This window comes from Hippichthys cyanospilos, chromosome 15 (genome assembly GCF_059441005.1).
Source record: "Hippichthys cyanospilos isolate Australia breed blue-spotted pipefish chromosome 15, RoL_Hcya_1.0, whole genome shotgun sequence".
Lineage (NCBI taxonomy): Eukaryota > Metazoa > Chordata > Actinopteri > Syngnathiformes > Syngnathidae > Hippichthys > Hippichthys cyanospilos.
The window spans coordinates 17,875,781-17,901,656 of NC_142383.1; the positions used below are offsets into that span (position 1 = coordinate 17,875,781).

The 25,876-nt window shown below is 41.7% G+C and overlaps 1 protein-coding gene across 4 annotated transcripts; it reads left to right on the forward strand.

Annotated features, from left to right (window-relative positions):
- Positions 1 to 863: 863 nt before the first annotated feature.
- On the forward strand, positions 864 to 25,817 carry LOC148412054 (electrogenic sodium bicarbonate cotransporter 1-like). Of its 4 annotated transcripts, XM_088434488.1 has the most exons (27): positions 864 to 1,101; positions 3,676 to 3,749; positions 4,353 to 4,529; positions 6,481 to 6,613; positions 8,596 to 8,756; positions 8,851 to 9,030; positions 10,213 to 10,308; positions 12,199 to 12,275; positions 12,357 to 12,514; positions 12,578 to 12,665; positions 13,202 to 13,356; positions 13,498 to 13,614; positions 14,656 to 14,830; positions 15,342 to 15,475; positions 16,263 to 16,525; positions 17,603 to 17,655; positions 17,734 to 17,919; positions 17,993 to 18,106; positions 19,064 to 19,225; positions 19,310 to 19,488; positions 19,571 to 19,643; positions 21,196 to 21,264; positions 22,119 to 22,292; positions 22,516 to 22,680; positions 22,784 to 22,877; positions 23,655 to 23,728; positions 23,800 to 25,817. In XM_088434488.1, the coding sequence occupies exons 1-26, from the start codon at positions 1,085 to 1,087 to the stop codon at positions 23,696 to 23,698; spliced, it is 3,318 nt and encodes a 1,105-aa protein (XP_088290614.1). In that variant the 5' UTR covers positions 864 to 1,084; the 3' UTR covers positions 23,699 to 23,728; positions 23,800 to 25,817. The 4 variants fall into 4 exon arrangements, with proteins under 4 accessions (XP_088290614.1, XP_088290613.1, XP_088290616.1 ...); XM_088434487.1 differs by lacking the exon at positions 22,784 to 22,877; XM_088434490.1 differs by lacking the exon at positions 10,213 to 10,308.
- The last annotated feature ends 59 nt before the right edge of the window (positions 25,818 to 25,876 follow it).

Here is a 25,876-nt window from a genome sequence, read left to right on the forward strand (position 1 = left end):
AACACATGATGATATGCAATATTATTTGCTATTCTTCATAGATGATAAAGACTATATGACTTAGAAGCGTTCAAATATCCATTTTTTCCCCATAAATATTCAATTTTGCGAGCAAGTTTGTAAAAAAAATTGCAGTTGGTTGTAAATGACCGTCAATATTAATTGTTATAATTATGAAAAAAAATAATTATTAGCACTCATGGCACTTACTGGATTTTTTTTTTTTACACCACTCCTTTTTTTCACTAGTTTTTCATTTTTAATATATGCCACTGAAAAATGAACGGCAGGCCGCAAATGGCCCCTGAACCGTAGTTAGGAGACCCCTTTGCTAGATGCTTCGTTAGCTTTTAAGCAAAATCTATTCCCAAGTGGGCCAAACCAAGAAAATTAGGATCTGTATTTGCATAACTTTAAAACAACTTTAAATGTTTATTTTTTTAATATTGTCCAAAATAGTTCAAGCACAATATGACTGTCAATCATAAAACAGTGTTTTATTAACCATAAAACATTTATTCCCCCGTATGTTTGACACCCCTGATCTATGTTTTTGCTAGCAAGTTTGTATTTGCACTCGGTTGCTCGGAAATGTAAATTGTTAATATTTATTATTATAATACGAAAAAAAATGAATATATACAAATAATACAAGAATAAATAAAGAATGAAAAGAGATGAGCTCGTGTTTATTATTACAATTCGACTGAATACATTTTACAAATGTAAAAGCTGAATCAACATTGACACGAGGTGAGCGTGTGCGTGTTTGCGCATGCGCGCGCAAAGGTAGCCGAGTGACTCAGAGGAGACGCCCCCATGTGGCTGACGTCACCGAGGAGGCGGGATGACACTTCAATGTGTCCAAAGGAGACGGCACCATCCGCGAGAACACGCGGAGCACACTTGTTTTGGACATTTCTCTGGTCTTCCTCCGACCAACATGACACCTGGACGCCACCTGTGAGACACTCCCTTCAGCCCCGAACCGCCACCGGCTCGGACGCGACTCCCAGGCCGGCCCGTTGGCTGACACGTCGGCTCGTCGGAGAGGAAGAAGACGGAAAAAGAAGAAGACGCGACCATGAGTTCGGATAAGAAGTAAGTCCGCCGAAACTTTTTTTTTTTTTTTCCTCCTCTAAAACTTTACTCACTTTCCTTTCACTTTATTTTGGTTTTGTTTTGTTTTCATTTGTGTTCGCGATGATGACATGGACTTAAAGGTGTCCGTAATCGGTTTTGCATTAAGGCGCGCGTGCACGACAGCACTGCAGCGCGCACGAGTCCCGGGCGCCCCCCACCCCACCCCACCCCACCCCACCCCCGAGGGGGAGTTTTTTTTTTTTTTTTTTTTGTCAGTTTCGACCACGTGTTGCTCCCTCACAAATTCTTCATTGTTTATTCTATTTAAAGCCGTTTGCGTTCTATTAAATGTTGACTCGTTACAGTTCCCCAAATTCTGTGCACCCAGTTGCCAAACAGCAGATTCGTCTAAATAATATTTGATATCCTTGATATCCAGCTCAAGGTTCATGTACCGTATGCTCTTTGGCCTCATTAGTGAAACATTTCAGAGCGCTGCTAGAATGATTGTTTTGTTAGTTTTTGTTTTCTTTTTTTTCTAACTGCACACTTGTTGGACGACTTTTGCGCACATTGTTCCCTCGTTTATTGCGGGCGTACTTCTCAAAAATATCAAAATCCGCAAAATGGAAAACTTTTTTTGTTTGTTCCCGTTTTATTTATTTTTTTGTTAATTTTATTCAAAAGAAATACATGTATCAGTTTTTTTTAATTGGGTCCAAAATAGCAAGACAATTAGCAAGATGAATCTGCGGTTGACTTGGTAAAAAAAATGAAAATCCATGCAATAGATTTCTATTTTTTTGACTGGTCTGACCTAAAAGAAATCAAAATAGCAAGGAAAATAAGCAAAAATAAATAAATAAACCTCCAACAGAAAAAAAAAACTATGGTCATAAATGTTACTGAAGCACGATTTAGCATAGGAACACTGTACTAGTTGGGTAACATGCTACTAGTTATTCATCATGTTTGGTCAAACATGTCTAATTTTTGCCCTTCTTTTAAACAAGCAGTATATAAAAAAGGCTTCAAGGCTTGATACTTCCAAATCATGATAATAAAACAAAAGTAAATCACCATGAGGCATTTGTGAGCTAAATATCTCACTGACATCGGCAATCAAAAAGTGAAGGGAAATGATAGGATCTGGAGGGTGGTGGCGGTTGCCCGCGTCACGCCATCTCTGATCTCCAAGATGTTGATGATGTTGGTGTTTGCGCCTTCAACGAGGAAGAGGAGGTCACAGAACACTGCGATAAGATCAAAGGGAGATTTGCGCACTGTCGTTGGATCTTATCTGCGTTTTGCTTTCATGCGCAAAAGTTTCTGTGCCAGTCATCGTGAGAGATTGTGTGCCTGTGAGAAACAAGTGCCTGAAAGAGAGGTGTGAGTGGATGTGAGAGGTGTGCACAATCCGATACACCTGAGAGGTGTAAGAGATAGTGTGTGAGAGAGGTATTCTCTTGCGTTAAAGAATGTCTTGCAGGTGTTATGTGAGACTTAATTTCTATATGAATGGAGTGTTGTAGAGGGGTTGTGAGAGAGGTGGATGTGTAAATGAAAGAGCAGTGTTAGATTGTGAGTGTGAGAAGTCATGTGTAAGAAGAGTCATGTATGAGTGAGATGTCTGGATATGAGGGGTGTAAAAGAGTAGTTACAGAGGAATGACTGCACGTGTGAGAGGAGTACGCTCTCCAGTGAGAGGGGTGTCTGCATTTGAGCCAAGTTTGTGAGAGGGGCGTAAGGATGTGTGAGAGGAGGGGTTGGAAACAGTCTATGTGAGAAGAGAGTCTGTGACTGAGAGTGTCAGAGAGCAATGTGTAAAAAATCCATGTGTGAGAGGAAGGGCTGGAAAAAAGATGACATGTGAGAGAAGAGTGTGCTGGAGAGGAATGTTTGCATTTCCGAGGAGTTTGAGCAAATAATTAGTCACGCAGTATAATGAGAGAGGTGTCTTTTTGAAAGAGTCAGAGGAAAGTCTGCATGTGTGAGAGGAGTACACTCATGCGTGAATGTGCTTGTGAGAGTAGTGCATTACACCGGAATGTGAAAGAAGAATCACTGTTTGAGAGTATTGGATAAAAATATTATATGAGTAAATGTGAGAGAGGAGGATCATTATTCATGAGAGAGCGGTGTATGTGTGAGAGCAGGATTTTTCCACCTTTTCGTGCGTGTTTTTCCACATGAGTGTGGTTTTCCACATATGAGCGTGTTTTTCCACGTGTATGTTTCCCTCGTCCCGCCCCCCCCCCCCCCCCCCCCCCATCACCTTAGGCTCCAGCACTACTGTCCCCACTGATTATGTATCCCCCCCCCCCCCCCCCATCCCATCCTGAAGGGATGTATACTTCCTGAGTTGAATCCCAAGTGTCCACTGAACTAGCGCTATGTTATTCAAGTTTTCCATTTTTGTCTTGAAAATGTTCTTGTAAATGTTACAGGGGAGTCAATGCCTCTGGCAACAGAAGGAGAAGGAGCCAGATGGGCCATCAGAGAAAGACAAGCCCATGCATAGCTGTTTTTCTGAAGTAATTGATTAGTTGAGAACCCAATTATCAAAAGTATTTTATTCCGCCTGTTTTGCAGAGTGGAGGACGAAGCCGTCCTGGACCGAGGAGCGTCTTTTGTCAAGCACATGTGCGATGAGGAGGAAGTGGAAGGTGAGCGATCACACGTTTGTGTGCGTGTGTGTGTTTTCCCACAACTCTACCAGGAAGTTTTGTTGTTGTCGTACTTGCGCTTGGCTGCCTGAGAATGTGGTCACTCAGGTGAAATTTGATGAAAAATTGCATCAAAGACCTGGCATCTGTTCAAAACCTTATCAAAGGCATAGAATTTTATGCAAGAGAGTCACTATAACGCAATTTAGCGACTTTGCCTCCTATTCCAATTCATTTTCTCTTAACTTGAAAAGTAACCTGTTTTATTTCAGGCATGTCTTCTGAAAAATTTTGTCAATATAGACATTGCATCCGTACAAAACTAAAACAACAACAAAATTTTACGCAAGGGAATCCCCATAATGTAATGTAGCAATGTTCCTTCCTGTTCCACTGTATTGACGCTTAATTTGAAAACGTTTGTCTTATTTCCAGCTTGACTGCTGGAAACCTGCGCATATAATGGCTGCTTCCGTCTAAAATACCACAATTTACAATGTCACCGCTTGTTCCAATTAATTTGCTCTTAATTTGAGAAGAAACCGTACCGATCCTGGCATAGCATCAAAAATGTTTATTTTTTTTCCTTTGTTGTTTGTGCAGGTCACCACACGGTGTACATCGGCGTGCACGTCCCCAAGAGCTACCACCGCCGCAGACGCCACCGCCGCAAGTCCAGCCACAAAGAGAGGCGCGAGCGCGGCGAACACAGCGCCGAAGGCTACAAGTCGGACGGCGAAAATGCGGACGACGCTGCCGCCAGTCTTCTCAAACCGCTCAGTGAGTTGCGCGTCTCTTCCTTGCCTTAAGAAAAAACTGACCAATAGAAAAGAAGACACCGGGGGAGCTGAAATTTCACCCAATATTAAAGTTCCAGTCGCATTATTTTGTACCATCCTTTATTTGTGACATCAAAGGCAGCTGAAATGGCACTCCTACTATGAAACTGTGAGAATGATGTGGAAGAAAATGACCCGCAAATACTGCACATGGGCGAATGGAGTTGAATCTCTCTTTTACGATCTAGCTTTATTTTTTCCAACGGTCGATTTATATCAAAACCAAAACAAACAAAAAAAGACTCAAAACAGACTGAAATCGTTCCCGTCGGAATCGGTCAGGGAACGCCGTCCCCGGAGTGCCGTCGGCGGCGCCGCGTTTTAGCGCAGGCGGGCTAAATTCAGCTCAAGCGTCGTGAGTTGGGATTAGAAGCTCAATTTGGAGCCTCATGCTGTTGTGTAACTTTCCCAGTAGAGTGGCTCCCGGGGCTAATCCGCGTGGTGCCGTGTCATCGCGCTTCGCCGCTAATCAATGAACGCAAGGACGCGTCGCCGAGACGTTGAGTCAACCCGACTCGGGAGCCACGCCCTCTTGGCGTCGGGCCACACGCGGCTTCTTCTCTGCGAGGAAGTCGACCTTGAGCGCTTTCTCACAGCATGGGCGTGTCCAAGTGCTATCTCTTCCTGATTCTCAGCTCGTCCAAATATATATATATATATATATATATATATATATATATAATGTGTGTGTATTTGGATGGAATCAGGAACACATAGTATAATAGATATTGTAGATATAGATATTTTTTAATCAATAAAATAATTTATTTTGAACAAAAAACATTTACTTAAAATAAAAAATACAATTTAAATAAATATATACATATTTACTCTTCTTTTTATTTGAATATAAAAATATATACATATAATTTATAATTAATTTATTTATATTCTAAAATAAATTATATGTACACACCTGTGTATATGTGTGTTTATATTTTTTATTATATATATTATATATTATTCATTTTTATCATTTAATTCTTAAAAAAATAAAAATTATTACCTATTTATTTTGTTTTTTATTTGTCTAAAATTAAATTAACTTTTTTATTTTATATTTTTATGTTTTATTTATTATGTATTTATATTTATACATGAATAGGTTGATTAGAATGCAATGCTAAACTGTCGTTGCCAAATGTTGCGATTAACTTTCAACAACGATTTTTCAAGCGGTCAGGAATGGGACGTTGGACCTATAAATTTGGTGTAACCAATCATGTTATTTGTAAGCCTTTTCCTTTGCGGGGGAAATAATTAGCGAGAAGGTTTACTCTTCATGCGTGTCCAAAGTGGTCAGCGGCTACATTTTTGATTCAATCTGGCGGAAACGAAACCAGGAAGTGAGGGGCGCTGGGCCCGAGGATTCGAGCGGCGGCAGAAGCGGGAGGGGGAGGGGCCGGGGGTTGTCACAGTTGCTCTCGTGACTTATGACATCTTATTTTGGAGTTCTGTTCCAAGTTCCGCTGATTTAACAAACAATTGAATTCATCATTTATTTATTTTTTTTATATTTATTTATATATTTAATTATATTTATTTTTTTCAATGATTGATAATGGATGATTGTTCTTGGTAAAAATATTTATTAAAATAAAATATTTAAAAAATGAAAAATAATAAAAATAAAACATTATGAATAAAAATAGTTAAAAATGTAAAGGTTTAAAGTCTATAGTACAAACACTGTGTAACTCCTATAAAAAAAAAAAAAAAAAGCAGGCACCACGTTGGTGTCAACCATGCCTCATTCTCATGACCGCCGCCTGAAAAGATATGAATCACGACGGCATAACGCTCGGTGCGCCATTCCCGAAGGCGCCCCCGACCCCGACGGCGCGTCTCGCCATCCCGGTCGCAAACTCGATCTCCGTTTCCCCCGTGTTCAGTTTCCCCGGCGGAGAGGATCCGCTTCATTCTGGGCGAGGAAGACGACGGGCCCCCTCCCCCCCAGCTCTTCACCGAGCTGGACGAGCTGCTGGCCGTGGACGGGCAGGAGATGGAGTGGAAGGAGACGGCCAGGTAAAGGATCTCCCGGTTTCCGTGCGCGCTGGCGCGCGGCCTTTCGTTTGGCCTTTTGGCACCGGCGCAGCGCTTACAAAAGCCTTCATAAATTATAGTGGGTGGAATACCGCCCTGCGCTTATCAGATGAATACCGGTAGTACCTGCCCCGTGGGAGCGGGAATGGGCAGAAACTCCCAGAGGTGGCAAATCTACTCGCACTCCGTACTTGACAAAGAACAAGCAGATGGCAACAAAAACACAACGTACTGATTGCGCTCCACGGCCGTGTAGAAGTAAAACCGAAAACATCGTCGGCGCTCGAGTTCTTTTCAAATCGAGAGCAAATAGACTGGAACGCGGAGCAAGTCATTGTTAAATTCCTTTGCCGAATGGCGTATGCGCACTTGCGGTATGTAAACGTGAAAAAGATCCGTCCGAATCGGTGGTTTTCAAAGTCCTTTCAACCTGAGGGCAAATAAATTGGACCATGAAGCAACTGCTTGCTAAATTGTGTTATAGTAACGTCCTTGCAAAACTTGTATGTCTACTTGTGTGAAACGGAAAAAATATGTCACAATCAGCGGTTCTCAAATTGTTTTCAAATTAAGAGCATATAAATTGGTACGTTGAATGTCTTTTTTATAAAGTTATAAGTCTACTTATGTAAAACTGAAAATATAAATCAGCGGGTCTCAAATCTTTTTAAATTAAGAGCAAATAAATTGGAACAGGACTCAAACGATTGCCAGATTAGGTTATGCTAACTTATTTTCAAAAGCTTGTGAGTATGCTTATGTAAAAGTGTAAAGTCTAAATCTGGGTTCCTAAAATTATTTTCAAATTAAAAGCAAACAAACTGATACATGAAGCAACATCTTGCAAAATTGTGTTATGGGGACCAAAACCTTGTATGTCACTTGTGTAAAAGTGAGAAAGTACAGTCTAAATCAGCGGTTCTCAAATCTTTTCAAACTAAGAGCAAATAAATTGGAAGACAGCAACTTTTTGTTGAATTGTGTTATAGTGACTCCTTTGCAAATTGCATGCCACCTTACATAAAACTAAATAAAAAAATGTTTTTCATTTTAAGCAGTGCTCTGATTCTTCTCAAATTAAGAGCAAATAAATTGGAACATGACTCAATTTATCGCTAAATTGTGTGACAGTGACTTTTGCAACATATGCCTTTGTTAAATTTTACCCAAAAAGAAAAGGTCGAGAGCCACCGGTCTAAATTGTGGGCGGGATTCTAAGGTCAGGAAGCGTTACGCTCTCCCAGTCCTCGCACGACGGCGTGCGCTGCAGAGTGAAACCCGATGCCCCGCGGGTAATCCCACCCGCTTGGGGAGAATTGCTCTTTTGTGAAGGTGACATCTGAGACGGGATTATCGTAAAGAATCCTTCGTGGTCTGTCTTACCCGCTTGTCTGCCATGTGCCGTCCTCAGTCATTTTTCTCACTCAACCAAAGCCGTTTGGACGAAAGAAAGTGCTACGCTAGCATTAGCGTGGGTTGTTCGCTTTGGCCCTTCACTCTGTCTTAAAAATATCCTTGGTTTAAAGAAAAAAAAAGTCAAGTTTTCGATAACTGTTAATACTTTCTGCAGGGATCAGCAAATCTAATGGATTGCCATGCCGGGAAGAGAGCATTTTCCCATTTCAAATTGAGAGCAAATCAATTGGAACATGAATCAAACTTTTGCTAAATTGTGCTAGAGTAACTTTGCAAAACCCTTTATGTTTACTATGTAAAAGTGAAGAGTTTAAGTCAGCGAATCTCCAATTGTTTTCAAATTAAGAGCAAATTCAACGGAACATCAAGCAACATCTTGCTAAATTGTGTTGCCGAGCGTGTAAATCCTTGCGGGCCTATTTATGTAAGAGTGTAAAAGTACAGTCAAAGTCAGTGGTCCTCATTTTCAAATTGAGAGCAAATCAATTGGAACTTGAAACAACATCTTGCTAAAAGCTTAATTGTTTTTCTGTGACTTTTGCATCCAGATGGATCAAGTTTGAGGAGAAGGTGGAGAAGGGCGGCGAGCGCTGGAGCAAGCCCCACGTGGCCACGCTGTCTCTCCACAGCTTGATGGAGCTGAAAACGTGCATCGAGAAGGGCACCATCTTGCTGGACCTGGAGGCCTCCACGCTGCCCCAAGTCGTGGGTACGCCGCCTCGCGCGCATTGCCGCAACCGCTGCCCTCTTAGCTCCGCCTTTTCATTTCCTGTCTCACGAGGAATTTTTTTTTTGACCACCAGAGATGGTGACGGACAACCAGATCGAGAGCGGGCAGTTGAAGGCGGATCTGAAGGAGCGGGTCATGTACACGCTGCTGCGCAAACATCGGCACCAGACCAAGAAGTCCAACTTGCGCTCGCTGGCCGACATCGGCAAAAGTGTCTCCAGTGCCAGCAGGCTCTTTTCAAGCCAGGAGAACGGTACCATACGTTCAACACAACGTACACGCTCTGATCTGGTAGAATAATGCACCGACACAACAGTAACCCGCCCGATTGTGTTTACTAGGGGAGAGCGTCCCCGGGTATCGCGTGAAATAGCAGTTCAGACTCAAAATCGACAATAGCATCTTCTTCTGTCTCGCTTTGTGTACCGGGAGAGTGCCCTCTGGTGGCTGGTTAAAAAAAAAAAAAGTGGTTACAATGTATTAAAAAAAAGCAGGTTCATAGTCGGAAATTTAAAGTAGATTCAAACATACCATGGAAATATGTTTGAATGTGCTTGACAGGCTGAATGCTAAGCTAACCTTAGCATATTAGCTCATCGTGTCATGAGCTATTGGCTTGAAAATTGAATTATCGGGAAAAAAAAATATACATAATAATAACCCCATAAAAATGGCTAATAAACAAGTATCACTTAATTTTTTGGTACTTATTGGTATAATGCAGGCCAAATGCTTGAAAAGTCTATTTTTTGCGCAGCATTAAATCAGTTAATTTGCAAGAGGAAAAAAAGAATTCATGCACTTTTTACAGAGTTAGACTAACCTATTAACCCATACAAACGCTGTAAAAAGTATGCACGTTTTGAAGTTTTAGCCTAAACTATAACCTGTATAAACACAATAAAAGGTCGGCACTTTTTTCAGTTTTAAAATAACCTGTAACCTGTATAAAGTATGCACTTTTTCTAGTTTTAGACAAACCTTTAATCTATATAAACGCTGTAAAACATATAAATTCCTCTCAGTTTTAGACTAAGCTGTATATACGCTGTAAAAAGTATGCACCTTTTCGACTCACCCATATGAACGCTGTAAAAAGTATGCACTTTTTTCAGTTTGACACTATCCTGTAACCTATATAAACGCTGTAAAAAATAGTAGCAAAAAGTTGATTTAATCTGCTTATTTTCTCCCGTTAATACGGTTTTCCGTATGCAATTTTTTTTTAGATGATCGTATTTAGAGTTGCGCGGGGAGTGGGAGGGGCACGAAAGATTTCTCTTTCCTGGGGGGGAGTCTCGGTCAGTTTTTGGGGCCCCCCTGTATTTGTGACCTTTCATTCCTTTCCACCCTGCATTTCATCTTTCCGCTAACGACTTTCTTTCCTCATTTCTTCCCGCTTTTGCCTTTGTCCTTCTGCGGGGGTGTCCAAAAGCCCGCAACCTCACTGAGAACCCGCTGCCTTTTTTATCCCCGCCCGAGGCGGAAGACCCCTGCGAGGTCCTGAGGAGCGCCAGCACGGGATACCTCTGTAAGTCGGGCAATGGCCGCCGGGCTCCGCTAGATCCGTCAGATGGACCGCCCGCGAAAAAGGTCTCGACGTTTGACTTCCCGGACGGATTAAGGGACATTTCCCTCTCTTCCCCCTACATCGGCCATTAACGCGCCATTTAATCCTCAAAGTGTGCCGCACGCTCCGAAAAATTTTCATCTAAAAGAAAGCCGCGCGACTTTCCGAGGGTTTTCCTTTAACGCTTTGCGTTATTTTCACCTTTTTTCCGACATTTTCTTCCTCATCATTCTGTTAGTATTTTAACCAAGGGATGGTACACTCTTGGTAGTGTGATAACTAAGTGGTGTTCCATGTTGAAATTTGACATGTTGTCACCACCTGGGTGAAATTTCAGCTCCCTTGTAACTTCTTTCAATGCTTTCCATTTGATTTGAAATACCTATGATGTAAAGATCCAAAGATTGGTCAAAATAGTACAATAACTAAATGGTCGTGCTGTTTTGAACGTTGACCCGGTGTCACCATCTGGGTGAAATTTCAGCTCCTTTGTATCTTCTTTTCCTGCTTTCCATTTGATGTGAAATACCTATGATGTAAAGATCCAAAGATTGGTCAAAATAGCGCGATAACTAAATGGTTGTCCCGTTTTGAACGTTGATGCAGTGTCACCATCTGGGTGAAATTTCAGCTCCCTTGTAACTTCTTTCAATGCTTTCCATTTGATTTGAAATACCTATGATGTAAAGATCCAAAGATTGGTCAAAATAGCGCGATAACTAAATGGTTGTCCCGTTTTGAACGTTGATGCAGTGTCACCATCTGGGTGAAATTTCAGCTCCCTTGTAACTTCTTTCAATGCTTTCCATTTGATTTGAAATACCTATGATGTAAAGATCCAAAGATTGGTCAAAATAGCGCGATAACTAAATGGTTGTCCCGTTTTGAACGTTGATGCAGTGTCACCATCTGGGTGAAATTTCAGCTCCCTTGTAACTTCTTTCAATGCTTTCCATTTGATTTGAAATACCTATGATGTAAAGATCCAAAGATTGGTCAAAATAGCGCGATAACTAAATGGTTGTCCCGTTTTGAACGTTGATGCAGTGTCACCATCTGGGTGAAATTTCAGCTCCCTTGTATCTTCTTTCAGTGCTTTCCATTTGATGTGAAATATCTATGATGTAAAGATCCAAAGATTGGTCAAAATAGCGCGATAACTAAATGGTTGTCCCGTTTTGAACGTTGATGCAGTGTCACCATCTAGGTGAAATTTCAGCTCCCTTGTATCTTCTTTCAGTGCTTTCCTTTTGATGTGAAATATCTATGATGTAAAGATCAAACCCACAAAATAGCCAACATTTTTGGTTGTTCTATGGGTTCTCAAATCAGTCAAAAGGAATAACCCAATAAATGAAGACTTTTTGTATATATGTACCGACTGTACACCCCCAAAAAAACTATCGGGTCAAAAATGAACCCAAATTGAGTTTAAAAAAAACAACTACTACCCAAATATGACGACTGACAATTAGGAGGAATTACAAGTCATAAGATTCTTATTCCAGTCACGGCAGAAGTTTTTGAAGGGAATCTTAAACCCAATCACGCAGAACTGATACACCCGTCGAGCGCTAGCTAGCGAGCTAGCGCTAATCCCGAGCATTCCGCGAAATTCAACAACGTTCCCGAGCTAATTAAAAGCATTACTTAGAACTTGCCGAGCCCGAACGAGCGAGCGTCTGGCGTCCGTCCCGGGAAGCCTTAATCCCGGCTGCATTTAGTCCACCTTTCTGGTTCCGCTCATCCCCTTTGCCGCTGCCCCTTTCTCGATTCTGTCAGGGGATTATTTTTTTGTCTTGATGCGGCGCCAAAGGGGTTTTGCGGGTAACCTCGGCGGTCTCTCCGCAGGTAGCCCCACCACGGCCCATCGCAACCTGACCTCCAACAGCTTGAGCGACTTCTCGGACAAGCCGGAGAAGGACCAGGTAAAATGTTTTTTGTGGCGCACCCTTTCACGCAGTCGTTTTTTCACGCATTTCGTTTTTGTGTTTGTCGCTGCCTCTCAGTTGAAAAACAAGTTCATGAAGAAGCTTCCCCGCGACGCCGAGGCCTCCAACGTGCTGGTGGGCGAGGTGGACTTCCTGGAGACGCCGTTCGTGGCGTTCGTCCGCCTGCAGCACGCCGTCATGCTGGGGGCGCTCACGGAGGTGCCCGTGCCCACCAGGTACCACCCGAGCGGCTGGCGCTTCAACGCTAAAGCTAACCGCTAACTTTTTTTCTGCTTCAGGTTCCTCTTTGTGCTACTGGGCCCAAAAGGAAAAGCAAAGTCCTACCACGAGATAGGAAGAGCCATCGCCACGCTGATGTCCGACGAGGTTTGTTCTAAATAGACAGTTAAAATTTGTGCTAAATGCTAACGAGCTTATACATCATACAAGTATCTGGGATTGAATGTCTGGACTCTTTAAAAAAAAAAAAAAAAAAAAAAAAAAAAGTGAAAATCCATCCCTGGCATTGCATTTAGGTTAATATTTAATGAACTAATCTTTGGTATCTTTAAAAAGTCCATTCATCTATCATTATTTTCATTTTTTTTTCTCATCGTGTTTTAAAAGTCACGTTATTGCGCAGTCCTTAACCACGCCTTTTTTTTTTTTTTTTTTCCGAAAGCGTAGCTGGTTTATTGAAGGTGTGTGTAAGCGTGTTGTGAGGAATGTAAATTTCCCAGGTGGGCCCCCGTCCTTCCCAGAAAGCCCCCTATGTCAACACGGCAGCACAGGAAGCGCTTTTCCAGGATTTCCTCACGTTAAACTTTACCCCCGAGAGAGGCTTGATTGCACAGGCCCCGCCCCTTTCCGGCGTGGCAAGTTTGTTTGTTTTTTTTTTGACTTTTCCCGTTTGTTGGCGGCAGGTGTTCCACGACATCGCCTACAAGGCCAAGCAGCGGCAGGACCTGCTGGCCGGCATCGAGGAGTTCCTGGACGAGGTCATCGTCCTGCCCCCCGGCGAGTGGGACCCCGACATCAGGATAGAACCGCCCAAGACGCTGCCGTCCTCCGACAAAAGGTAAAACGGAAACCGGACAAGACAAAAAAAAAAATCTACTAATACTTTTAGGCAGATTTTTTCATTTATTTATTTTTTATGATGTCAGTTTCCTTTAAAATGTCCCCAAGAAATGTTTCCGCGTTTTCTCGGGGTCCCCAGAAAGAACCAATACGCCGGCTTGGAGCCCCCGCCCATGAACGGCGACGCCCCCTACGACGCGGGTCCAGGCGGGGGTGGAGGTCACCAGGTCGGCGAGGAGCTGCAGTGCACTAGAAGGTAAGTCGCGTTTTGGGGAAAATGGGAAATTTGGCCGATCGAGGGAAAAAAAAAACCTTGCAGAATTCTTAATTTTATCTCAGAATTCTGACTTTATTCTCAGAAATGAGACACTCAGAATTCTAGTGAGTACATTTACAAAACCGAATAAAGTCAGAATTCTCAGCCTCATTCTCAAGTCACAATTCAAACATTCAGAATTCTGACTTTATTCCAAGAATTCCTTAAACTTAAAGTCCTAATTCTGACTGTTTCTGTCCGATTTCTGAGAATAACATTACAACTTTCAGAATAGAAGAGAGAATTCTCACTAAAATCCATTTTCTCACTATAATCGTCATAATTTCGAGACCAAACAAAAGGGAGAATTTCAGAGAAAATCTGAATTGTCACGAGTAAAGTCTGAATTCTGAGAATAAATGAATAAAAGTGTGAATTTTTAGGGTTGGAATTCTTAAAGAATTCTTAAATTCCTCCAGATTTTCCACTATAAAGTGAGAATTCTCAAGAAAATCCGTTTTCTCATTATACATTTCAGAATATTCAGAAAAAAATCATTAAAGCGTGAAGAGTTAAAATTCTGAGAATAAGTTTAAATTTTGAAATTCACATAAAAAATAAGATGAGAATTCTGCTTTGAAGTGAGAATTTTCAGAATAAAATCCCCAAATTCTCACACTAAGTTTGAATTTTGACAGTTGGAATTCTGAGAATTAAGTTAGAATTCTTAATAAACGTCACGATTTCCAGAACGAGGTCAGAATTCTCATTAAATTTGGGAAAATTCTCAGGGGAAAAAAATAATGATAACGGGATTTCAATTTCTGATAGAATTCTGAGAGAATTTTCAGGATAGAGGGAGAATTCTCACTCGAATCAGTTTTCCCACTGGGTCCGAATTCTGAAAAACGAAACAATTTTGTTCCAAAGTGAAAAATTTCACACTCAGATCTGAAAATTCTCACTCCACCGAAGTGCGGATTGCGTGTGAATTTCCCCATGGAGTTCAAAGCCAAATTGAGACTGAATTTTGGGGTTGAGGTTCTGCGGGGGCCTGGTGCTGGACGTGAAGCGCAAGCTGCCGTTCTTCGCCAGCGATTTCTACGACGCCCTGCACATCCAGTCGCTGTCCACCATCTTGTTCATCTACCTGGGCACGGTCACCAACGCCATCACCTTCGGCGGCCTGCTGGGCGACGCCACCGAAAACATGCAGGTGCGCGCGACCCGATGTGACCCCCCCACCACCGCGCGCACACACAACTTATTGAGTGGGAGCTGACGCGAGCGCGACTCAAACTAGCCCGTCCTGATTGGCCGGCCCGGCCGCATGGTACGCGTGTGGGAACGTTGAACTTCCTGCCGAGTCTGCGTTTGGTTTCTCTTTTCCGTCGGTCCAACGGAACCGTTTGAATGTTGATGTTGAATGCAGCTCTTCACTGCAGTACAAAGACTTTTCACCTTGTCTTTTTGTGTAAAATCAATGTATCCATATTTTTGAACTCTATGTTTTATATATATTTTTTTCAAGTGTTTGGCAAAAGATTGATAAAAAAAATAATGAAAAAATAGAGTACTAAATTAATTCATTATCAAGTTTATTCATTTAATATTATAGTTTATTTTATATATGTATATATAATACTTAATTTTATTATTTTTTAATTGCATTGAATATGAATTTCGTTGATTTAATAATGTATCTTTTTTTTTTTTTTGTGGGTCAGGGCGTGCTGGAGAGTTTTTTGGGCACGGCCCTGACGGGCTCGGTGTTCTGCCTGCTGGCGGGTCAGCCCCTCACAATCCTGAGCAGCACCGGACCCGTTCTGGTCTTCGAGCGCCTCCTCTTCAACTTCAGCAAGTCAGTTCCAATATTTCGTGCATCATTAATACGTTTGGTCCAAAATACACTTCCAGAATAGCAGGGATTCTGTTAGAAAGGATAAAAGTGCTTTTCCTTATTTTTTATATATTTATACTTATTTTTTATTTTATTTTTATTTTTTAACTTACTATACATATTTTTTGGGTTGTCTCAAATGTATTTTGCTTAGTTTTTTTATATTGTTTGTTTTTTAATTTACAGTCTATTTTTGTTATATTTTTTATGCCTGTTTTTGTGCATTTTTTTGTTAGTATATTTTTAAATGCTTTTTGTTCATCATATTTTTTTAAATTTATTATTTGTTTAATTTGTCTTTTTTGAATAGTTTTTTTTATCTGATATTTTTCCCCACATTTTTCCATTTTAAATTAAGTCAAAATTCAAACGTTTTGATTCATTTCTTTATAAATAAGCTGACTTTTATAACCAAAGGCCAAAACAATTCATTTGAGGAATTAAAAAAAATATCAATCCATTTTCTAGATCTGATTACTTTATGTGAGCTTGTAAAAATGTTTTCCTACGTGAAATTAAATTTAAAAAATACATTTTTAAAAGGGGTATGACAACTTTAGCAATCAGAACTCAACACGTTCATGCTTGACTTAAAAAATAAATCTGCAAAACAGTCAGTGAAAGGTGAAGCGCGTTAAAGCGAGGGAATACCGTAAAGTATAAAAACAACAAAACCCTGTATCTCGATTCCGATCAAAGCTGCCATGGACGCCGAAGGGAAGTGAAAAGTGTGAAATGTTTGCGGCAGGGACAACGCGTTCGACTACCTGGAGTTCCGTCTGTGGATCGGCCTGTGGTCGGGCGCCTTCTGCCTGATGCTGGTGGCCACCGACGCCAGCTTCCTGGTGCAGTACTTCACGCGCTTCACCGAGGAAGGCTTCTCGGCGCTCATCAGCTTCATCTTCATCTACGACGCCTTCAAGAAGATGTTCAAGCTGGCGCAGCACAACCCCATCAACGCGCAGTACCGGGCCGACCTGGTCACGCGCTACCACTGCATCTGCCGGCCCGGTCCGTGCAAATTGCCATTACCATCCCGTTCGCCGGTACCGCTTGTTCCGCTTGCGGTAAAATTGATTAGAAATTATGAGCCGATTCCTGGCCGAAACCTTCATTCGATTACGATATCGTTCGACGCACAATTTTTTTTCCGATCCTTTGAAATTTGCTTCAAAGGCGTTTCGCGTCAAAGGAAAGCATTGAAAGTAGATGCTAGGGAGCTGAAATTTCACCTACGTGGTGATAACATGTCAAGTTATGAAACAAACACTTAGTTATCACGCTATTTTATCCTGTCTTTTGATCTTTGCATCAAAGGCATTTCAAATCAAAGGGAAAGCTTTGACAGGGAGCTGAAATTTCACCCAGGCGGTGACATGTCAAACTTCAACACGGCGCGACCACTTAGTTATCGCTCTATTTTGTCCAATCCTTTGATCTTCACAAAAAAGGCATTTCACATCGACTGGGAAAGCATTGACAGAAGACACTAGGGAGCTGAAATTTCACCCAGGCGGTGACATGTCAAACTTCAACACGGCGCGACCACTTAGTTATCGCTCTATTTTGTCCAATCTTTTGATCTTCACAAAAAAGGCATTTCACACCGACTGAGAAAGCATTGACAGAAGACACTAGGGAGCTGAAATTTCACCCGGGCGTGACATGTCAAACTTCAACATGGCATGACCACTTAGTTATCACTCTATTTTGTCCAATCCTTTGATCTTTACATAAAAAGGCATTTCTCATCAAAGGAAAGCATTAGAATACACTAGGGAGCTGAAATTTCACCCATATAACATATGACATGTCAATGTTCGACATGGCACTACCTCTTAGTTATGACACTACCAGAAGTGTGCCATCCGTTGGCTAAAATACTGCCCGTATGATGTTGAAGAAAATGACCCAAAAATGGTCAAAATAACGCACAAGGGCGCAGCTTACGTCACACTCGTTTTCTTGTTTTTGTTTTTTTGTTTTTATTAACGACATGCAGAGAAGATAAAAAACGATACCGGCTCGTTTTCTGAAGTCTTATCGGCGCCGACCTGAATCGGTTTCGTTGTTTTTCTTCCCTCCAAGGCAACGACACGGATCTGTACGACGCGGCCGCCTGGACAAACAGTTCCGATCCGGTACGCGGCGCCCCCGACCCCGCCCACTTTTTCTGCCCTTTTGGGGCAACAATGGAGTTTTTTTCCTCTCCCGGGCAGCCGGAGAACGCCACTTGGGCGTCGCTGAGCCGGAGCCAGTGCGTGCGGTACGGCGGGCGGCTGGTGGGCGAGGCCTGCGCCTATGTGCCTGACATCACCCTCATGTCCTTCATCTTGTTCTTCGGCACCTACACCTGCTCCATGGGGCTCAAGAAGTTCAAGACCAGTCGATTCTTCCCCACCAAAGTCAGTGGACCCGGCGCCCGGCGCTTCCGGACCCAAAGCGAACCCGGCTCGTGGGGCTCGCGCGTGTTTGCAGGTGAGGAAGCTGATCAGTGACTTTGCCATCATCATGGCCATCCTTCTCTTCTGCGGCGTGGACGCCCTGGTGGGCGTGGACACGCCCAAGCTCATCGTGCCAAGTGAATTTAAGGTACGTTCCTGACGATACTTCCTGGTTCCCGCGCTGTCCGTGGATGGAGTGCCAACAAAACTTCCGCTAAAAAATTTGGCTTGAAAAAAGGTCCCGGCCCGGTAACGGTACGGGGATCAACTGGTACCGGGCCGCATCCGAAATCAGAGGTGCCGGGTTCAATTCCAGCTTTGGTGGGGTTTTCATGTTTTCCCCATGCCTACCAGGTTTAATTCCAGCTCCTGCCTTCCCATGTGGAGTTAGCATTTTCTCCCCATGCCTGCCTGATTTGATTCCAGCTACGGCCTCCCTGTGTTGAGTTTGCATGCTCTCCCTGTGTAGCGTTTGCATGTTCTCCCTGTGCCTACCGGGTTAGGTTCCAGCTCCTGCCTGCCCATGTGGCGTTTACGTGTTCTCCCCATGCCTACCTGATATGATTCCAGCTACAGCCTCCCTGTGTTGAGTTTGCACATTCTCCCTGTGCCTCCCAGTGTGGAATTTTCATTTTCTCCCTGTGCCTAGCGCGTTTCATTCCAACTCTGATGTTCCTGTGTGAGGTTTGCATGTTCTCCCGATGCCTACTCAACAACCCTAGTGAGGATAAAAAAAAACAATAGAAAATGGGTGGAGACTGAAAGTGATTTTATTTTGAAAAATCTTTCATTCTGGAACCTTACTGGATTCTTTTCTGTTCGGTTTCTCGAAAGCCCAAATTTCACCCGCAGATTAGCATTTGCTATCGCTCGTTCACATCGGGGCAGCCGATCGAAGTTTCAATTCTTTGTTCAAAGTCGCCGAGGCGGCAGAGAGGGAACCCGTTTAAAAGGGAAATAATCCTCAAAGCCAGGTGTGTTGGCGGGCACAATGTTTCCTTTCACACGGCCCGTGAAAGCCGCCTTTGAGCAGGGGAAGCGGCGGTCAAACGGGCCAAAGTTCTTCCGCTTTCCCAGTCCCCTTCAATGTCAAATTTTCCCTCAGCCCACCAGTTCGTCGCGAGGATGGTTCATCCGTCCGTTCGGGGCCAACCCCTGGTGGGTGTACCTGGCCGCCGCCCTCCCCGCCCTATTGGTCACCATCCTGATCTTCATGGACCAGCAGATCACTGCCGTCATCGTCAACAGGAAGGAGCACAAACTCAAGGTCTGGAAAATCTGGAAAATTGTCTGGAAAAAAAAGTCTGGAAAATTGCTTCTCGGTCCAACCGGCGCGCTTTGGGTTCTACAGAAAGGCGCCGGGTACCATCTGGACTTGTTCTGGGTGGCCATCCTGATGATAGTGTGCTCCTTCATGGGCCTGCCCTGGTACGTGGCCGCCACCGTCATCTCCATCGCGCACATCGACTCGCTCAAGATGGAGACCGAGACGTCGGCGCCCGGGGAGCAGCCCAAGTTCCTGGGCGTCAGGTCGGCGTGGCGCCATCCGTCTTCTCGCGCCGAACCGGCCCATCGGGATTCTTCATTTTTTTTTTTGGTCTGCCCGTTTCAGGGAGCAAAGAGTGACCGGGATCATCGTTTTTATCCTCACCGGTCTTTCCGTGTTAATGGCCCCCGTCCTCAAGGTAAGCTCGGCAGTTCTCCTGAAATCTTCCGTGGAAATATGGATTACTGTCGGCCTGTTTTAAGACAAAGCGCTGTCACCTGGAGGAAAAAAAAAAAAAAAAAGTTCATTCCATTAGGAACTTCTGAGGCGGAAGTAATGCGTTGCGAAATGAAGCGCAATTAGCAGGTTTCAAAGCTCTAATGGTAGCCTTGTTGAAGTTCACTTGTCATTTTCAAAATGTTTTTCCTCCTTTTATTGCAACAACTTCCAACGCAAACGTTCGCGAGACACTCCCACAGCCGAGACAACGGCTTGATTTTTCACAATTTTAACCTTATAAAGTTTATAAATACAATATATCAAACCATTAGTTGTTTTCGTTGACAATAAATGTACATATTCGGCCACCTAAATCGCCGTATTTTTTTAAATTTTGTCTTTTTCTTTATTTTGTTCGTGTAAAAATCCGTTTACTGTGAAAACTTAACCGGATGTTGTTGCGTTTGGCACTTCCTGTTTCGCGTCTTGCAAGTATGTTCTCTGTTATAGTAAAAAAAAAACAATCTGGTTTCGTGTCAGGGGTGGTAGAAATGTTTACTTATGATTATCGTTCAAGATAACTAGTGAGTGACAACGAGTTAGCTGTTAGCATTTAATACAGCGCTTCGCGAATGCTAACATTCATCGCAAAAGTGAGAGAGTTTTTTGCATTTTATTTTATAATAGCATTTTTCATGTACTGTGCAATCATCAACAGGTCTCTCCAATATTATTAAATACAACACAACCAAATAAACAACAGCTTTCGATTAGCCCGTTTTTTTAAATAAATATATATTGAAATCCTGAAATTATGGTTTTTAGTTTTGCTGTACAATTTGTGTACTAAGCATTTATTTTATTCAGTCTAATTTTGCAGGATTTTTATCAGCACTCAGCTTTAGTTGTTTTATTTTCACTTCAGAGAGACTTTGAACTGAAAAAAAAAGGTTTCATCCCATTAGGATTTCAGTGTTAATGGCCCCCCGCTCCAGATTTCACTTGAATTCCCTCACGCGAATATGGATTACTGTCAACTTCTTTTGAGGACAAACTGCTAAGTAATCTCCGCACATTCTGCCTTCCAAAACGTTTATTTACAATCGTCATAACTGTGAAGAAGATGGTCACGGTTGTAGGTGGAGTAACTACTCCCCCTGGTGGACATTTTGATGAAGTGTTTTACATTCTGGCTCTTGCGTTGCAAACGCAAAGGGGGAAAATTACAAAGGAATTGTTCTCATTTCATTTTATAATAAATCTTATAATACATAATAAAATGTAATTGAGAATATAAAATGAAATAAAAATATAAAAAAATACATGTACTGTACTTTCCATGCTTACTCAGGCCGACTCGCTGGTACGGCAGCGTGTAATTCTAGAACGTTCCGAGAAAAGCTGCTTGACGGCTATTTTTAAGCGGAGCTGTGTTGCTAAAATTAATCTTTTTTTTTTTTTTTTTTTTTTTAAATGGAGACATCTGGTTTGGTAATGTTTGTAAATTGACTGTGTGTGTGTGTTTGTTGCAGTTCATTCCCATGCCTGTGCTGTACGGCGTTTTCCTGTACATGGGCGTGGCCTCGCTCAATGGCGTCCAGGTAATTCGCTCAAATGAATATTAGATGCAATATGACGCTTATATTTATTTATTTTTTTATTTACTCGCACTTATATTTGTCAATTTTTTACATAGAATTTTCCTTAATGTGAAACATTGTAAAGGAAACATTTTTTAACATCAGCCATACAAGTAAAAATGTTATCATTTTCAAAACTTAAAAAATGTAAAAGAATATTGAACTTGTTTAACTTAATATCTTGTCCATTCATTTTCACATGCGATTAATACAGGTAAAAAAAAAAAAAAAAACACATTTTTTAACTTTATTTTGACTGAAAATGCTGGAGGCTCAGGTAATGACCAATCACAGCTCACCTGTTTTCCTGTTTAGGTCATGTGACATTCTCAGGCTTATCCACAATTGGTTGTTACCTATGATGTTATTTTCAGTTGACCCCAAGTAGAAAAATGTGCATTTAAAACTTTGAGTGCCATTGACGTGAAAGGACGTCAAAGGAAACCCTCTCGAGCGTGCCATTGACGCATATTGACGTTTTTTTTGTTTTGTTTTTATGGGAATGGATGGAAAAAAATAACATAAAAAAAATGCTGAGGATGCTCTTTCAGAATGCTCAAAATTGAGCCGCAGGTTCTTTTTTTTTTGTTCAAAGCTGGCATTAAAGGCGTTAATAATTTCTCAAATTATCATACAATAACAAAGTAAAAATAACGGCATTTTTCTTGGTGATTTTGAATCAAAATGACATCAATATTGCATTTATTTTTAACCAAAATGAGATATGATTTATATACAATTGTATTATATATTATTATATACAATTATATACAATTGTATATGTTTGTTTATTTGTCTGTTTTTTTTTGCGTCAGTTCATGGACCGCCTGCAGCTGCTGCTGATGCCGGCCAAGCACCAGCCGGACCTGATCTACCTGCGCCACGTGCCCCAGCGCCGCATCCACCTGTTCACCTTCATCCAGGTGGTGTGCCTGGCCCTCCTCTGGGTGCTCAAGTCCACCGTGGCCGCCATCATCTTCCCCGTCATGGTCAGCCCGCGGCCACCTTCCCATTTTCTGATGCAAAAACATAGTTTGTTCATTTTTCATTCGAAATTTGAATGTGTTAAATGTATTGGATGTATTTTTCAAGTATATTTGAAGTATTTGTATTTAGTATATGACGCTAATGTGCGGGCCCACAAATGGCCCCGGGGCCACGGGTTGGCCCGGCCGTAGCTCCGGAATGGACAAAGGGAATATTTTGTGTCAGATCTTGGCGTTGGTGGCGGTGCGCAAGGCCATGGACTACCTGTTCTCCCAGCACGACCTGAGCTACCTGGACGACGTCATCCCCGAGAAGGACAAGAAGAAGAAGGAGGACGAGAAGAAGAAGAAGCACAAGAAGAAGGGCAGCATCGACTCTGAAAACGAATACGTAGGTTTTTGGGTTTTTTTCCTCTACGTGGTCTGTTCCCTCTGTGCCGCTCCTCTAGACGTGATTGTGATTAACGTTGTCCCTGGTCCTGGTCCTCCTCCAGTGTGACTATCCCTACAATGAGAATATTCCCAGTATCAAAATCTCCATGGACATGATGGAGCAGGAGCCCATGTTGGGACAGAAGTCTTTGGCTAGTGAGTACCAGAAAAAACTGTCACTTTACAGCAGTGGGTTGGTGTCAAACAGCCTGTTAATACTCGCTCTTGTTCGGCCGTACGCGAAGGCTTCAAAGTTAACTACGGCTCATCGTACGGGCGATTTGGCAACAACTCCATGGCTGTTAGTGGGGGCGCGCTTGTGGCTGTGAGTGAGAGAGCTGCGCGGAGACATACGGTACATGTGGGGGAGGGGGAGGGGCGTGAGCGGATGCATCGGGGAATGACAACACATTCCGAGCCCGGCCCTTTAACCCTTGTGCGGTATTTTGTTCGATCTTGACATGACGGGCTTAATCAAAGGGAAAGTGTTGAAAGGAGACACTAGGGAGCTGAAATTTCACCCACACGGTGACATGTAACATTCACAACAACTCAGTTATCACACTATTTTGTCCAATTCTTTGATCTTGACATCAAAGGCATTTCACATCAAAGGGGGAGCATTGAAAGAAGACACTAGGGAGCTGAAATTTCACCCACACGATGACAAAATGACAAAAACACACTTTGTTGTCATGCTATCAGGATTGTGCCTTCCCTCGGCTAAAATACTGCCAAAACAATGCGGAATAAAATGACCCAAAATGGTCAAAATACTGCACGAGAGTGTAAAAAAAAAAAAAAAAAACGAACTCGGATGGGGGAGGGGACACTTCTTTTACCTTTTTTGTTGGGGAAAAAAAAAAGAGAAAATCTCATGTAATTTTGATTCTTGCACTCAGGTGACTTTATTATCTCCGCCCCCTTTTACAGGAAGCTCATCGCAGACTTTCCTTAACGCATATTCGGCGTGCTGAGCATCGTTTGGAATCGTCCACGGTTGCCGAGTACGTGAGTTGACACCGTTTTTTTTGCTGCGAAATAACCAGAAGGAAAATGAAAACCATTGTGGGCGCAGCCTGGAGAGGGGCGCGTACGGCAAAGCCTCGCCTCTCATCCGAATCCACGGCGACGCGGACGACGGCGCTTTCTTCTGGAAGAAATCCTCCGAAACCGACTTGTGAAAGTTTTCGTTTGATATCACAAATGGCTGGATCTATTTTTGATGATTATGAAGGAGCCTCATTCAAACCCAAAGATGTATTTTTAAGTTGTTTTTTTTTTAAGATCTCTGGTATTCTTGTTTGCTTTTTTTTTTGGGGGGGGGTGGAGTTATTTTGACAAAAGGGGGCTCTAAAATGGCTTATGTGATAAGTAATTGATTACCATGAGTAATTAAATAGTAATCGATTACTTTAAGAATGTAAGAAATATAGTACCATTTACTTTAGCTACTAAAGTAATCAATTACTTTAGAAATTTAAGCACTGCAGTAACATTTACTTTAAGTATTAAAGTACTGAAGTAATCAATTATTTAGATATTTAAGCACTATGTTAACATTTACCTGAAGTACTGAAGTAACATTTACTTTTGATGTATAAGTACTATTGTAACATTTACTTTAGTTTCTAAAGTACTAGAGTAAGTACTTAAGTAATTAATACAAAAATAATCAATTACTTTAGAGACCTACATGCTATAGTAACATTTACTTTAGGTACCAAGGTACTGAAGATATCAATTACTTTGGATATTTGAGTACTTTAGTAACATTATTTTAGATACTAAGGTGATCAATTAATTTAGAAATTCAATTACTGCAGTAATATTTACTTAAGATACTAAAATACTAATTACTTTAGAAATTTAAGTACTATAGTAATATTTACTTGAGCTATTTAAGTACTATGGTAATGTTTACTTACCAGCCATTTCTTTAGACAAACACTTGTGGGAAACAAAAAAATAAACTGGAAAAAACATGAAGTATTTGGAATTTTATGTCTGGATTCTAAGTGGAAAAAAAAGGTAAAAATATGCCATTGGGATTGAATGAGTTAAGGTTGCTTTGTGGCGTTTTTGTACATCGTACACATATCAAAGATATGATTTGTAAACGAAGCTTCACGAAGCACCTGTCTTATTTTTTTCACTCCTCTTGATGGTGCTCTTAGTTTAAAAATCAACACCAATGCTGTGAAAATTCAATCAATAATTTCCCCTGCCTCTTGGAAGCAACAGTGCCATCTAGAGGAGTAAAAATGTCACAAGTGCTTCACGAAGCTTCGTTTCTTATTAATATAAAGATTGTAATCAATAAGCATTAAAACTTTTTAAAATGTATTTCCAAGCTATTTCTTTTATCACGGCCCATTTCTTCATTTTGAAATCAATACGCATTTTTAAATGTGTATTTTTCGGTTAACCCCAAATCTTTTTATTTTTCATCCTGTTCCGATTCCTTGGCTAAACCTTTGGGCCGCATCCTGTCGACCAATCGGGTCCTCGGCGCCGTATGATGATTTTATTTTGGAGTTTCTCTTAAGACTGTAGTTCTACCTCTGATTTCTCTGTAGGTGCCAGATTTGGTTTCTCTTCATGTGCAATTCTGCTTGTGATCAAAACACTCAATTTTCATTCATTTTCCCAACGCGACGCTGCAAATCGTCTCCGGTTGTCGTTTGCTTCCAAAGCGTTTTATTTTGTCGTTAATGTGTCAGTTTAAATATTTTACTTTTTTTTTCTGTTACGCTACCGGTGATCAGATTTTTTTTTTTTTTTCCATTTGTAAAATGGTGTAAAATGTGACGACGCGGAACGGCGTTTGCAAAGACGACCCGTGCGCAAAACGTTCAAGCGAATGTGAGCGTGCGCCAAGTCTCGCGTGTAAATCCCGTCCTGATGTTTGTGTGTTGGCATCGTTTCCCGATGTCTTTTGTTTGTTCTGTTCCTTTGACACGGTTAGGCAATTTTGTACATGCACCTTAAAGGGCTTGATAATAATCCAAATAATCCAAACAGAAGACCTTTTTATATGGTGGTGTGTTTTTTTTGAATGACAAATACAATAAAACACTTTAAATTATTTGTAAAGACGTTCTTGTTTATTTACATGACTGTGTAACTATTGAATAGAAATATGTGTGTGTGTG